Here is a 15,993-nt window from a genome sequence, read left to right as displayed (position 1 = left end):
TCCTATCAACGCAATCAGTCCGAGTCTTCCTTGTTTACTCACCTTTTGATGACAAAGTAAAAAGGCAATAATATAAGGACTAAGGAATGGAGATGATTTCAATCAGGAAGAGTTTTGGATAAGTGCATGATAGTAGTTCTTCTGTTTTGACGCTAATCTACAGAGCAGTATGCGGTCCCTTCCCAATTTTGCAAATAATAAATCTATGACCCAATGTGCATTTCAGGTAATTCCATTAGGACATTTGAGCTTCTGAGACACCAAAAACACCCCGCAGGTGTTTTTGTCATAAATCTGAGTTACACATTTATCCTACATTTTCAGATCCTTGACATAGTATGATTGTATCTTTAGAACGATTTAGGTCTCCCACACTATCAACTTCATGCTAATCGAGTAACGAAACAAAAAGAATAATTAAAAGACACCAAACATCAGATTCAGAGACAAATCACACTTGAGTTTTAATACAAACTTCAGAAATAACGACTTGAACCACACCTGGTCATAAATTGCATTGGCTTTGTCAAAGCGCTTGCGGGCTTCCTGTGTATGATCAAATAACAATTATGTAAGATACAAATCCTAGGAATTACACGAGAGGTGGGAAAACTGAAAAAAATGAAGAAATGTTTTAGGGCCATGATAGAGGTGTAGATGTAGCTTGCAATATCTTCCCAAATTTTGATACCTCTGAAACATTCTATAATTGTTTGTCATGAATCTCTAAATTAACATCCTTGAGCTCAGTAGAAAATTTTCGTTTTTCTTCGACAGATGGTCAGCTAAAAGGCCAGGTTAAAAAAGGAAGAGCTACAGATGGTGTACACAAATAGACCAAGTACATATCTAAATTTATTTTTTGATACTAAGCAAATATGTAAAGATTCAACCTTGCTGCTAGTTCACCACAGTTGAAGAGTATTAATGACTTATCCATCAATGAGCATGTATAAAAATATGTGAACAAGTTTTCATATAGAATCATTGTATTTTTATTTCTGATGGTCCGTCATGTTCTTCATCTATAGCTTTTTGCTACACCCCATTGTCTGGGATACCAGCCATTCTCAGCTTATGTCTAGTTGTGTATCTCAGCAGAATTTAGTAGTTGCTGGACAATGCACGCTTGCAATCTAACTCACATGACATTAAACAGAAAATGCCATTAGTATGCTGATGTTTTTCCAGTGATCAATGCTATCCTAAAACCAGGGCCCACCAATAAAATGTAAGAACCAGCAAAACATAAAAAAACATGGTAACACAACCTCGATAAAATGTAAGAACCAGGAAAACATAAAACTGTGTAACAAAATTGTGAAATAGGGCATACCTTAACATCTTGAAGATCAACATTAGCAAAGTGCAGAAGTTTGTCATTCAGCACGTGCTCTACCTAAAGGCAAAAGTGAAGAATGTCAGTCAGAAGCCACAAAAGAGGTGGTTTCACAAACTTAATATCAAAAAGTGATTTTCAGAGCCAAATATCTTGATAAGAAAAATGCACATAGACAGTACACGCACAGAGAATAATGATTACATTAAGGCCCATATGATTTCTATCAACTTAGTTACTATTTTTTGGAACTCTCATGCTCACAAGTACAAAATGACTAGTATATTTCCACTTATCCATAACATCGATGGGTAACTAGGAGTAACTGTAAGGGACAAGAACCACATTCAAGAAACACCAAAGAACGCTAAAGCCTCTCCAAGAAGTTTACGATCTGGATAACAAAAGGGAAAGTTAAGCATACTTATGACAAAATACACCAGCTACTTCTGATGCATTTCTAGTGATGATACCATAGCTCCAACTCATGGGGTTGTCATGCCTTCGTCATTCACCAAACATGTAGCCATCCAAAGACATCACTTCAAGAGATTATTACTCAAACTTGTAGTGGAACATGTAAAACCCCCGCAAATAACTAACGTGGATCATAATTCTAGAAACTCCTCACGCATTAAAGTTAACATGAGAACATCGAAAAAATTTGAAAAAACATAATATATGAAGGGGATAGAGTTAGTTAAAACCTGTTGAAGAAATTTCAAGACTAGAATCAGTTCATCCTATGAAGGACTAGTGTGGTATCCTAAATTTGATCTGTGATTCTCAATTCCTCAGTACCTCAGACTTTTTCTTCTTAACCAGATAGCCTGAACTCATCAGCCTCTATCCATGCTCACCAATTATTTAAATATACACACACATATCATATATCTTGAGAAACTGACAGAGCATATTACTAAATCACCAAGGTATCCAGCTATTGCATTATATTCTTTACCAACAACATGAGCTATAATAATGTAAGAAAGAGAAAGTTTCCACCTGTGACCGAAGAATTTCCTTGTAAGTTCCAATTTCTCTTAGTGCAATTGCAAATTTTTCCATGTCCGGGCCTGAAAATATAAATAGACTTTAACCAGCATCACAGAGACTTGAATTTACAGAATTTATAATAAAGAATACAAGACAAATTTTTATGGCTTATTTTCTGGGTAAGATGTCGTGTCATTTGATTTTTGTTACGACTTTCTCATAGTCGAATCTTAGCAGTTCAGAGATGTCCATGTATAGCAACTAAAGTGATCAGAAGGCTTATTTATTGTATAAATAAATCTATAGCTGCCAGTTCAGCTTTGGCCCATAAGGCCGCTTGTCATGATGCTGAGCCCGACCGAAATCAGAAAACACAACTCAAAAACCTTGACTTGAAAGTCGCTGAGCACAATATTCATTAATCCATTGCTTTCAAGCCATATTATAATTTATAGAACAAGAGCAGAGAAAACCGATCTGTATAAATCTCTACTTTTATCTATGTCCCCTGTCCAGCAAGCCAGTCATATCCAGCCACAACATTTTTGCTATATATTTCTTCTTCTTAAAGACAAAAATTATTACATGTACAAGAATGAGAAATAAAAACAACTAGCAAGCCCAACTTTCTCTTTCATTGTCTTATTTTCTCTCTTTTTACTTTCTGGGTGAGGAAGAATGGAGAATGGGGTTAGTGGATGAACTTTACTTCCTGATTTCCAGCCACGAGCATGAAAGGATATCTTTATTTAGAAAATTAAAAATATACCTCCAAATGCTACCGATATTGGATCATTATGTCCTCCAGAAAAAGTTTCAAGGGAGCTTGCGAAAGCAATGTCCATATCATATGCTTCTCCAAGTCCATCTCTATGTATCAAATGAAAATAGGGCTGGTAACAATACAGGAAAAGTTTTGCAGAACATGTAATTGACAGAAAAATTAAACAGAAATGAAAAAAAACTCTCCCTTTTTTTAATTGTTATCAGCAAATATTTTCATCTGCCAAAAAATGACAACGCTATTATCTATTTTCTTCCTCTAAAGTCTTCCCCAAACACTTGCTTTTCCACCTTCTCAAATCACTCAACTTAATCGTTACTTTAAACTAAATTTTTCCTCACTTCTAAAAAAATATGCTATTACTAAATTATATTATAAATTTAAATATTAAAATATTCAACTTAAAATAATGTTATCCAATAATTTTTACATAAATTGGCATGTACGGCAAAAATTCATTTTTCTCAAAACAAAACCAAACATGAATTTTATTCCCCCAAATCACCGAAAAAATAACCAAACAGAACTTCCAAGTTTCATCAATGCTTCATTTTACAAAAAATAAATCATAAAACAGATGAACGAATGCTAAATTTGACAAGATTCCATCACTTAAAAATGAAGACAACAAGCACGATATACTTGAACCAAAGTTAGCAATGTCCCAGAGTAAATATGTGAAACAGAAAAGAGCAAATCAGACAAGCAAAGAAGGAATGAAGATGTTTAAAATATCAAGTATCAGTTTATCCATCCACCCAGATATTCATAAGTGACACAAAAGCTGCATACAATGCATATATACACAGACACGGCATAAAAGTCATCCAGAATTCCGCAAGCTTACAAAAATTAGAGCTCAAATGACTGTTTTTGCACAAGATGCTTAACTGCGCTTAATAATGCACATACCATACTTTAAAGATATCATTTAAATAAAATTTGATGCATAAGCTGAGGACTATAAGTGATAAATTATCAAAGGCGTGAAAAATGCATAGCTCGTAAGTTACATGTACTTCCGACATCCTTTATGAAACTTAAGACTTCTATCCCGTAATGTCTCAGCAGTGTCTTCCAGCAACTGAATCTGCATGGTCAAACAAGACTATGTGTCCATAAAGTTCAGACATAAATATACATGTAATTTCTGTTTGTTAGATTGGGTGTTTCAACGAAATATAAGAGATGAACCACTGAAGCTATTGACAAAAGTGCTACAAATAGTCGGAAATAGTGCTGATTTTTCCTCAATGGCATTGCTAATGACATGATTATTATCATGGTACACTTGCACCCAATCGGCTGAAGCCAGGATTAACGACAACTGTCAGGCCCATATCTCTGGATGCATGTCTATAATAGAAACTAGCAATATTTTTTTCCCTTAAGACACATGAGCTTACATATCAAAAGTAAAAGGCAGTGGGTCTTTTTCGATCTTTGTCAGTAGATTCTTAATAAATCTTATAAGATTTTCACGTTGAAGGAACCTCAAGAAACTGTTTAGAGTTTAATCAGACACTAGCTAACTGCAGATAAGCAATGCAATTCTAGTATCTAATAGAAACTGCCACTAAATTTTTCCACTAGACTAGTTTTTCCCTTTGTTCATTTTTCTCCAAATTTGGTCTTGTAACTAAAAGACCCCACGCCAAAATGCCTATTGCCCAATTAAATTTCGCTTTTAACATTTTGTAACCAAGTGTATCAAATAAACTCCATTGATGTAACGCGGGCAACATCCATTCACTACAACCCTGCTCTCTAGTTACAACTGATTTCTACGGGTTACCAAAGTAAATCTGCACAAAGCTATTATTCTTCAAAAATAGGCATGCATAGAATTATCAAAAGTAAACAACCCCCTCCAGTTACCTACACAATGTTGAGAGTTAAAACTCTAAAGAGAAGTCTTGAATGTGTGGAAAGTACACTCGATACATATAAAAAGAAAACAAGACATGAAGATCACCTGTTGCCGAAACATAGGCGAATCATCTAGCCTGGTGAAAAACATATTAGTCTCCTGCGCTTGATCCAAACTAAGACGGCCTATTTTGCGTGATTAATTGATCCCAATAAACCGTTTCAGGGAAAAGACAAAATCCCATATGATCTTCGAGCAAACTACATGCCCGCAACGCAATCGAGGAACCAGCGATCAAAAGATCATATCATGATGCAAAATCTCGAAGTCAAAAAACTGTCTGGAAGAAGGAATTCCAGAAAAACTATGAAGAAAATTATTGCACACATTGAAAAGGAGAGAAATAAATGATGGGTTGATTCAGTAGAGGTGAAATGGGAGCGAAAATGGAGGAAGAATTGGGAAAGGGGGACCATATTTTGCGGTATTTCATGGCTGTCACAAAATTGAGAGCTCTTATCAATGTGTGCTCCACTTTTGCGTATATATTACATATATACATATATATTTGTTTGCTTTAAATAATTTATTACCATGACTTTCGTTTTTGTCAGTCAGAGCGCGCCAATTTCTACTCCTGTTTGTTGGCATGCGCAAGCTTTGTCTGCAATCGTACACAAAAAATTCGATGTATGTCTGCTTTATAATTTTATTGGTCTTCCAAATAATATATATTTTTTCAAATTTGGTAACAAATTTAAAAAAAAACATTTTGGAATATAATCAAATGAAATAGACTGGGGGAGTGAGAGTTGTGCTTTAATTTTTTTTATTGCCAATTATATTGTTAATTTAAGAAATTATTTATAAAATTTTATTTGATGATAATTTATTTCATTTGTAATATATTATTTAAAATGTTTAGATCGTAGTATACCTTCTTTTTTTTTTTTAATTTAGTAATTGAAAAAGGGGATATGCTAGAAATTGAATAACTCGTCATTATTGGGAGCATTCCCAATCCGAAATATTTAGCACGAAACCCAGCTTTAATTTAGTGTTTCCAAGTCAAATAACTTTAAATCGATAATAAAGATCCATATTTCCGTAGTAGTAAGCTTCACCTACCAATTCTGCGGGATGTACGGACCCCCTCTTGGCCCAATAACTGCTTGTTTTCCGAGATAATTTTTTCCTCTGATGCGTCTTTGTCTTTGCCAACCTAAAATTAAATTAAAATATAAGGACATCTGTAATGCCTGAAATAAATATCACAATTCGTTGATTTAGTAACATGAGATTACTAAACAATTAATTAATTTTAAAGAGAGAAATATGACATATGTTGGCTATATGAAGTCCAAATGATTTCAGATTTGGATATAACGTAGAAAACTCAAAGATATAGAAGTCCCATGTTTTGAGTTTTGAAAAATTTGATTGTTTGTCTGATTCAAATGAATATACCGGTGTTAAAATGTTAATATGATATATTATATTATATTATATTATTTTATTAATATAATATTAAAATATTAAAAAAATTAAAAAAAATAAATTTGATTTGAGTAATTCCACCAAACTCAATTCACAGAGGATAGAAACGAAGGACACACGAGAGGAGAGAAAATAGGTTTCAGATTTTCTTTTCGATCTTGCGACTTATCGGTTTATCCAATCGATGAACCGACTTCAGTTCTGGGATCGTTGACACGAGGTCTTCGATTTGAGGTATAAATTTTATATTTTTGGTGATGTTTGAAATTCGTCGATTTCTGGAATAAATTCAATAAATTGTTAAATCATACTGAAATTGAAGATTGTTGAGTAGTGTATGATTTTAACGAAGCAGAGAAGATTATTGTGTTGTTGTTTTGAATTATTCCTAATTTATTATAATTAGGGATTTTTAATCATTGGATTGAGATTGGAGAGTTGTTTGTCAGTTGTCATTAATTCTGATTATATATTCGGAGTCTACGAAGTATAGGCTACACGTTGATATAAAGTTTTCTTAATTTGACGGATGTTGTAAAATAGCCTATTATTTGAAGTTAATTAATTAGGGTGTATTTGATGGTAGTATTGTGAATTAAATACACCAGATAATTAAACTTGTTGAACAATACGAATTTATAATCGAGTTTTATATTTTGTTGAATTAATTGTTGTTGGGCTATTTGATGTTATATATTGAGGCTGTTATACCTGTGTTGATACGGTGACAATGATCTGATAATTATTGTTGAATTATTTAGATACATCACAAGCCTCGGGATCAAAGAAATAGCCAAATTTTATATATACTCGATTATCAGGTACGTGTTGACGTACGAGCATATGTTGTTATTGTTTAGTATTGATGAATACTATTGTGTTGAACGATGATAAATCACCGGAATTGGGTGATTTGATATTATATTTGTTGTTGTTTATTATTGTTGATATTGTTGACTATCGTTGTTGGGAGACGTCTCATTGATGTTGTCACGTTGATGTTGTTCGTTCAACGATATCGTTGTCGCCGGTGTTGGGGTGCGACGTATCGTGGATGTTGTTATTCGTTCGATGATATTGCTGTCGTCGGTGTTGGGGTGCGACGTATCGTCGATGTTGTTGTTCGTTCGACGATATTGCTGTCGACGGTGTTGGGGTGCGACGTATCGTCGATGTTGTTGCATTGTGATGTTGTTGAGGTTGTTGGCTGATTGTCCCGAAACGGCAAAGGGGGTATTTCTATTATGATTTCAGTTATATTTTATGTTGTTAATATAACTGTTATGTATTGCGATGATGATTGTTGTATATGCTCACACTTTGAGGGCTGTTTCTGTTGGGCAGGTTACATGACTATGCGTGAGACAGGATAGTGGTGAAGGACTAGGTGTGTCTAGTCAAACAGTCTTGTAATTGATAGTAGATAGAGACAGTATAGCTTATTGTCTTATTTGAGTTGTATGTGTGTATTTATTATACTGTTTCTGCTACACTGACGTAGATAGTGTGGTGATTGCACTATTTTGTCGTATATGCATTATATTATTACGTCGTCGAAAAGAAAAAATTTTATGCATATGACGTCACATGTTGCATGATAACGTGGCGAGGTTTGGGGCGCCACATTTGGTGGTATCAGAGCATATGTTAGATGTCTGGGATGGTTAAGAGTTGGGTTTGTGATGAGGGAGTTGGATGACGATATTATCTGCGTGTGTCTGTGCATTTGACTAGTTATTGATGATTTCTCGATATGATTGATTGTTCTTTAGTTGCGTGTACTTTTGTGCGAAAGGTGTGATGATGATTACTGGATTGTAATTGTTAAATGTTATGATTAACAATTTGATTTCCTAGTGATGGCAGCTAGAGAACAGGTACATCCACACGAGGAAATAAACGAGGTTGACAGTGGATTTGGACAGATAAATCCATTGCCACCTCTTCCTATGGGACAGGCACCAGCAGATCAGCCTTTATTGCCTGGTGAGTTGACTTTGGCACAGTTCAGCAGTTATCTTCCGCCGAGATTTGATAGTTCTGAGACCGGTGAGCGAGCAGAGGAGTGGATTGAGAGGATAGAGCAGATATTTGTGACTGCTCCGTGTGCTAGGTCTGCTTGGTTACGATTGGCTACATTTCAGCTTTCGCGGAATGTACTATTGTGGTGGCAGACGACTGAGGCCGGATTGAGAGCTCAGGGCCGTACTGTTGATTGGGATGTGTTTCGGTCTCGTTTTCTTGATAAATATTTTTCTATAGCAGCCAGACAAAAGAAAGAGAAAGAATTTGAGGATTTGAGACAGGGTAGTATGTCTGTTGCTGAGTATGAGACTCGATATTCTGCATTGTTGAAATATGTGCCACATATTGCTACGAATGTTCATGCTAAGATGAGGCATTTCTTGAAAGGGTTGAAGTTACAGTTATTTGATCGTGTGCAATCAAACAAACCGGTATCATTTGAGGATGCAGTGACGAGGGCTGAGATGGCTGAGTTAGTTATGCAGGAGTATGGGGCTCATGGACGATTATCAGAGCCGACTAGGGAGTCATTGCGACCTCGGAGACAGTCTTTTAAATATCAGAAGGGTTCATCTTCTTCTTCAGCATCATATGGGAAGCGTCGATTTGATTCACGACGTGTTGAGAGTCGTGGGGGCAGTTCTCAGTCTGTTCAGGGGCAGAGAGGAGAGTCCAGAGCAGTGAGATGTTATCGTTGTGGGGGACCTCATCTGATCAGAGAGTGTACACAGACCGAGATCACCTGTTTTGAGTGTGGCGGTGTTGGTCATCTGGCGAGACAGTGTCCTAGTCGTGAGGGACAGCGAGAGCCTAGGAGTGCTAGAGGTAGATCCTCAGAGAGTGGAGGACGACAGCCTCAGCAGTTTACACCACGACCTTCTGGAGGACAGCCACGTATGCAGGGAGCTGGTCCGCCTCAGGCACAGGTGTATGCTTTGACACGAGAGCAGGCAGAGGAGGCACGAGAGGAGATGATAGCGGGTAAGTGTTATTTACGTTATTATCCTGCTTATATTCTTGTTGATACTGGTGCCTCGCATACTTTTATATCGAAGAGGTTTGTGGTTGAGCATCATATGCGCTCGTCTCCATTGTCTATGCCTCTTTCTGTTTCGACACCTTCTGGAGTTGATATATCAGTTGTATCTATGATATCAGATGGTATTATTTCTTATGAGGGCTATGAGCTGAGATCTGATATGATTATTCTAGAGATGACTGATTTTGATTGTATTGTGGGAATTAATGTGCTGAGGAGATATTGTGCGACATTTGATTGTTATCAGCGGGTGGTATTTTTATACAGATGAGAAAGAGCGTTGGAAATTTTATGGGAAGGGTTCTCGTCCCTGTGTTCCGTTGGTATCTGCCATCCGGATGTCTCGGTTATTGGAGCATGAGCATGAGGGTTATCTTATTTATGCTGTAGATGTGACAGAAAAGAAGAAGGAGGTGGGAATAGAGGAGATACCTATAGTTGCTGAGTTTGTCGATGTATTTCCTGATGAGATTTCAGGCTTCCCACCAGCCCGTGAGGTGGAGTTTGGAATCGAGTTGATGCCAGATACTTTCCCTATTTCTCGTACTCCTTACAGAATGGCACCAGCAGAGTTGAGAGAGTTGAAAGCCCAGTTGCAGGACTTGCTGGACAAGGGATACATTCGCCCTAGTGTATCGCCTTGGGGTGCACCAGTCTTATTTGTGAGAAATAAAGATGGAACTATGCGGCTTTGTATCGACTATCGACAGCTGAATAAGGTAACGATTAAGAATAAATATCCCCTCCCTCGTATTGATGATTTGTTTGATCAGTTACAGGGAACCTCAGTATATTCGAAGATTGATTTGAGGTCAGGATATCATCAGATACGAGTTAGAGAGGGAGGATATTCAGAAGACAGCATTCAGGACCAGATATGGGCATTACGAGTTTTTAGTTATGCCGTTTGGGTTGACGAATGCTCCAGCTGTGTTCATGAGTTTGATGAATAGGGTATTTCAGCCTTATCCTCGATCGATTTGTTATTGTGTTTATTGATGATATATTGATATATTCCAGGAGTGAGGCTGAGCATGCAGGGCACTTGCGTTCCGTGTTACAGGTGTTGCGAGATAGACAATTGTATGTCAAACTCAGTAAGTGTGAGTTTTGGCTGGATCGAGTGGTCTTCTTGGGTCATGTTATATCGAGAGATGGGATTTCTGTTGATCCAACGAAGGTCGAAGCCGTGTTACAGTGGTATGCACCTACATCTGTACCTGAGATTCGTAGTTTCTTGGGTTTAGCAGGTTATTATCGTCGATTTATCGAGGGATTTTCAAAGATTGCTAGGCCTTTGACACAGTTGACTCAGAAAGGTGTGCGATTTCAGTGGTCTGAAGCATGTGAGAGGAGTTTTCAGGAGTTGAAGCACCGACGGACGACTGCACCGGTGTTATCAATTCCTACAGAAAATGAGAGGTTTGTTGTTTATACTGATGCATCATTACATGGTTTAGATGTGTTCTGATGCAGGATCAACATGTTGTGGCATATGCCTCGAGACAGCTGAAACCACACGAAACAAGGTACCCTGTGCATGACTTGGAGTTGGCAGCCATTATCTTTGCCTTGAAGATATGGCGACGCTATTTATATGGTACCTCGTTTACGATTTATACTGATCATAAGAGCTTGAGATTATTGTTTACCCAGACAGAGTTGAATATGAGACAGAGACGATGGTTAGATTTGCTGAAGGATTATGATTGTGAGATTGAATATCATCCTGGTCGAGCCAATCTTACAGCTGATGCATTGAGCCATAAAGTGAGTTGTACTGCAGAGGATGTGAGTCGTTTATCAGCTATGATGATGTCTTGTTGTTCCTTGGGATATGATTTTGATATCTCGACGACTCCTATCCAGGTATCTACCTTATTAGCTGAACCTGATATATATGGTTGTATTCATGATGCACAGATGAAAGACGAGAGAGTTCAGCGATGGAGGGAGTTAGTTTCTCAGAAACAAGATACTCGTTTTAGAGTGGCTGATGATGGCAGTTTGAGGATGAATGATAGATGGGTAGTTCCTGATATATCTGAGTTGCGCCAGGGCCTGTTGCGGCGTGCACATTGTAGTCGATATTCTATCCACCCTGGTGGCAAGAAGATGTATAAGGATCTACGCTCTCAGTTTTGGTGGAAGGGAATGAAACGTGATGTGATTGATTTTGTACGTCAATGTCTTAATTGTCAACAGATCAAAGCTGAGAGGAGAAGACCGGGAGGTGAATTGAGGAGTTTAGAAGTGCCGACTTGGAAATGGGAGCACATATCGATGGATTTTGTGACTCATTTGCCAAGAAGCACTGGAACTATTGATGCTATTTGGGTGATTGTTGATCGATTGACGAAATTTGCACATTTTATACCCTATAGCATGAGTAGTACGTACTTGACGATGGCACAGTTGTATATACGAGAGATTGTACGGTTGCATGGGATTCCAGTGTCTATTATTTCTAATAGAGATCATAGATTTACTTCTCATTTTTGGGAAGGATTGCAGACTACGATGGGGACAGAGTTGAGATTGAGTACGGCTTATCATCCCCAGACAGATGGTCAGACTGAGCGTACTATTCAGACGCTGGAGGATATGTTGCGTGCTTATGTTATGGATATTTCTGAGGTTCGGTTAGATCCCGACGTGTCTTATGTTGAGAGACCAGTTTGTATTTTGGATCGATCTGAACGGAAGCTTCGTAGTAAGCTTATACCAATGGTGAAGGTTCAGTGGGAACATAGAGGTGTCGAAGAGGCCACTTGGGAGACAGAGCGGCATATGAGGGAGCTCTACCCCTACTTATTCTGATGGTATGACGTATCTTTATTTATGCATGTTATTACTGTTGTTGATTAATTTCGGGGTCGAAATTCATTTAAGGGGGGTAGAAATGTAATGCCTGAAATAAATATCACAATTCGTTGATTTAGTAATATGAGATTACTAAATAATTAATTAATTTTAAAGAGGGAAATATGACATATGTTGGCTATATGAAGTCCAAATGATTTGAGATTTGGATATAACGTAGAAAACTCAAAGATATAGAAGTCCCATGTTTTGAGTTTTGAAAAATTTGATTGTTTGTCTGGTTCAAATGAATATACCGGTGTTAAAATGTTAATATGATATATTATATTATTTTATTAATATAATATAATATAATATTAAAAAAATTAAAAAAATAAAAAAAAATAAATTTGATTTGAGTCGATGGAATTCCACCAAACTCAATTCACAGAGGATAGAAACGAAGGACACAGGAGAGGAAAGAAAATAGGTTTCAGATTTTCTTTTCGATCTTGCGACTTATCGGTTTATCCAATCGACGAACCGACTTCAGTTCTGGGATCGTTGACACGAGATCTTCGATTTGAGGTATAAATTTTATATTTTTGGTGATGTTTGAAATTCGTCGATTTCTGGAATAAATCCAATAAATTGTTAAATCATACTGAAATTGAAGATTGTTGAGTAGTGTATGATTTTAACGAAGCAGAGAAGATTATTGTGTTGTTGTTTTGAATTATTCCTAATTTATTATAATTATGGATTTTTAATCATTGGATTGAGATTGGAGAGTTGTTTGTCAGTTGTTATTAATTCTGATTATATATTCGGAGTCTACGAAGTATAGGCTACACGTTGATATAAAAATTTTCTTAATTTGACGGATGTTGTAAAATAGCATATTATTTGAACTTAATTAATTAGGGTGTATTTGATGGTAGTATTGTGAATTAAATACACCAGATAATTAAATTGTTGAACAATACGAATTTATAATCGAGTTTTTTATTTTGTTGAATTAATTGTTGTTGGGCTATTTGATGTTATATATTGAGGCTGTTATACCTGTGTTGATACGGTGACAATGATCTGACAATTATTCTTGAATTATTTAGATACATCACAAGCCTCAGGATCAAAGAAATAGCCAAATTTTATATATACTCGATTATCAGGTACGTGTTGACGTACGAACATATGTTGTTATTGTTTAGTATTGATGAATACTATTGTGTTGAACGATGATAAATCACCGGAATTGGGTGATTTGGTATTATATTTGTTGTTGTTTATTATTGTTGATATTGTTGACTATCGTTGTTGGGAGACGTCTCGTTGATGTTGTTCGTTCAACGATATTGTTGTCGCCGGTGTTGGGGTGCGATGTATCGTGATGTTGTTATTCGTTCGACGATATTGCTGTCGCCGGTGTTGGGGTGCGACGTACCATCGATGTTGTTGTTCGTTCGACGATATTGCTATCGCCGGTGTTGGGGTGCGACGTATCGTCGATGTTGTTGCATTGTGATGTTGTTGAGGTTGTTGTTGGCTGATTGTCCCGAAACGGCAAAGGGGGTATTTCTATTATGATTTCAGTTATATTTTATGTTGTTAATATAACTGTTATGTATTGCGATGATGATTGTTGTATATGCTCACACTTTGAGGGATGTTTCTGTTGGGCAGGTTACAGGACTATGCGTGAGACAGGATAGTGGTGAAGGACTGGGTGTGTCTAGTCAAACAGTCTTGTAATTGATAGTAGATAGAGACAGTATAGCTTATTGTCTTATTTGAGTTGTATGTGTGTATTTATTATACTGTTTCTGCTACACTGACGTAGATAGTGTGGTGATTGCATTATTTTATCGTATATGCATTATATTATTACGTCGTCGAAAAGAAAAAATTTTATGCATATGACGTCACATGTTGCATGATTACGTGGCGAGGTTTGGAGCACCACAACATCAATTCGTTAAAAAATAAGATTAACATGTGAGGTCATAGACCAAGAGGAAAATCCATTCTCAAAATATTACGCCTTCTATATCATAAGGCCTTTCAAAGTAAGCCAATGACCAAGTTGTAAACCCGATGTGAGATCACAATATTGTCATTCATGCGACGTACTCTAGATATGTTTCAGTCACTTATCAGGATTCAACGGATTTACCTTAATCCAACCAGTAATGTGAACTCGGGATCCGTTGCTAATACTGATTTGACGGTAATCGTTTTACATGTATCTATTATGCTAGATCGACTCTCAACAAGAGCATAAACGAGATATAGATCATAATCCCCAAAGAAGAATTCATATAAAATTTATTAGTCACTCTATTTATGCTTGGGAAAATAATAAAGAGCCCTATGAACTCATGGCCTAAGATTGCATCCCAAACAATCAACAAGTTTTGTGTAAAATAACTTCTATTGGAGAAACTTATGTATCTAGGAAGATTGGGGGAATGGTAATGCAAGATTAAAAAAATTCAAACCTCGTATAAATGTGCCAATCGGAGCAGAACAGTTTGGTCTTCAAGCTCCTGATGCATTAGAAGTGACCAATAGAATTAGATTATCAATTACATCCAAAACAAAAAAAAAAATCCTTGCAGCCACCATCAGTTTCTGAGTAGATAATACCTGTAGGATTACTATGGCGACACTATCAGGAAGATTATATGAAGGATCCATTGCTGTAAAGGTTGGTACAGGGAACTTTGTAAACTTGTCATCCTGCAAGTACATAAGCATATTGTTGAGTTAAAAGACATTAACCATATTGTCAACCTAGAATTCAGCTGTTCGGAAAAGACTAAAAGGAAATGATCAACGCCACTTGGATCCCTCTCCAAGCGGATCAAACCTAAGATAGTACTTTCCTTGGACCTAAAGAAATTTTGAAAGAAATATGAACAGATTACATGCCACTAAGACTGATAGAATATGGAAGGGTGTGTTTAACGAGAATGGAAGAGAAGTCGTTAACAGTTAAATCAAAGGGTATGTTAATTATTTCAAATGAAACAGACCTTATTGAATAGGACAATGATACTCTGGGAGACTGATCTAGGTGATCAAGATGCTTACAGTTAAAACCACACACTTTTCAAAAACGCAGATTGTCTCATTCAAAGCCTGATCAACACCTCTACCATCATCATACAGCAATCTCCTACAAAACAAGCCTCTCGAAGAATCCTGTATGGCTGACAATAAATATTTGCTATTTATTTTTGTAGGAAAGTTATCATGGAAAAGAAAAGATATCAAAAGCTTATAGAGATAAATCAGAACTATCAAAGAACAAACGAAAGCATAACTACAACCTATGGAGCATCAACTCTAACCGCCCATCAGCAATACTCATCCTCCGACTGATCTATCCACCAAGATTGAAAACTCGGTGCTTTTATCTTTGATGTAAATTTCAAGATTGATCTGCAAGAACGTCCGAATACAAATGAAGCAAAAATTAAAAAAGAAAGAAAAAGAACAACGACGAATGGTCTGAGTTAAACTTCATAATATTATTTCTGTGACCGACTATAATGCTTAACGGATATTATGCGTCCAGAAATTAGGAACTTTCAAAGTTTTCAGGTTTTATGGATCCCTGGTCACAACCAATGGAT

At 36.6% G+C, this 15,993-nt stretch overlaps 2 protein-coding genes across 7 annotated transcripts in view; both read right to left on the bottom strand.

Moving 5' to 3' along the window:
- LOC142553167 (ADP-ribosylation factor GTPase-activating protein AGD1-like) overlaps nt 1-5,323 on the bottom strand; it is an 18,277-nt gene extending 12,954 nt beyond the window's left edge. For both annotated transcript variants that reach the window (XM_075663203.1, XM_075663204.1), the window contains exons 1-6: nt 5,095-5,323; nt 4,133-4,209; nt 3,105-3,205; nt 2,345-2,415; nt 1,337-1,399; nt 502-546 (exon numbers count right to left, since the gene is read on the bottom strand). In XM_075663203.1, coding sequence (XP_075519318.1) covers nt 502-546; nt 1,337-1,399; nt 2,345-2,415; nt 3,105-3,205; nt 4,133-4,209; nt 5,095-5,139 — 402 coding nt within the window. In that variant the 5' untranslated portion in view covers nt 5,140-5,323. The remainder of the gene's footprint in view (nt 1-501; nt 547-1,336; nt 1,400-2,344; nt 2,416-3,104; nt 3,206-4,132; nt 4,210-5,094) is intronic.
- LOC142553170 (putative alpha-mannosidase At5g13980) lies at nt 5,095-15,993 on the bottom strand. 5 transcript variants are annotated; one of them, XM_075663211.1, is made up of 6 exons: nt 15,688-15,993; nt 15,449-15,533; nt 15,074-15,094; nt 15,002-15,031; nt 14,854-14,901; nt 5,095-5,653 (listed from the first exon to the last, which is right to left on the bottom strand). In XM_075663211.1, the coding sequence occupies exons 1-6, from the start codon at nt 15,726-15,728 to the stop codon at nt 5,621-5,623; spliced, it is 258 nt and encodes an 85-aa protein (XP_075519326.1). In that variant the 5' UTR covers nt 15,729-15,993; the 3' UTR covers nt 5,095-5,620. The 5 variants fall into 5 exon arrangements, 4 of the variants coding, with proteins under 4 accessions (XP_075519326.1, XP_075519323.1, XP_075519324.1 ...); XM_075663208.1 differs by having other exon boundaries at nt 15,002-15,094; XM_075663209.1 differs by having other exon boundaries at nt 15,002-15,094; nt 15,709-15,993.

Source organism: Primulina tabacum, chromosome 8, assembly GCF_025594145.1.
Source record: "Primulina tabacum isolate GXHZ01 chromosome 8, ASM2559414v2, whole genome shotgun sequence".
NCBI classification, from domain to species: Eukaryota; Viridiplantae; Streptophyta; class Magnoliopsida; order Lamiales; family Gesneriaceae; genus Primulina; species Primulina tabacum.
Note: the sequence above shows the minus strand (reverse complement) of the source record. Positions and strands in the feature narration are given on the sequence as shown.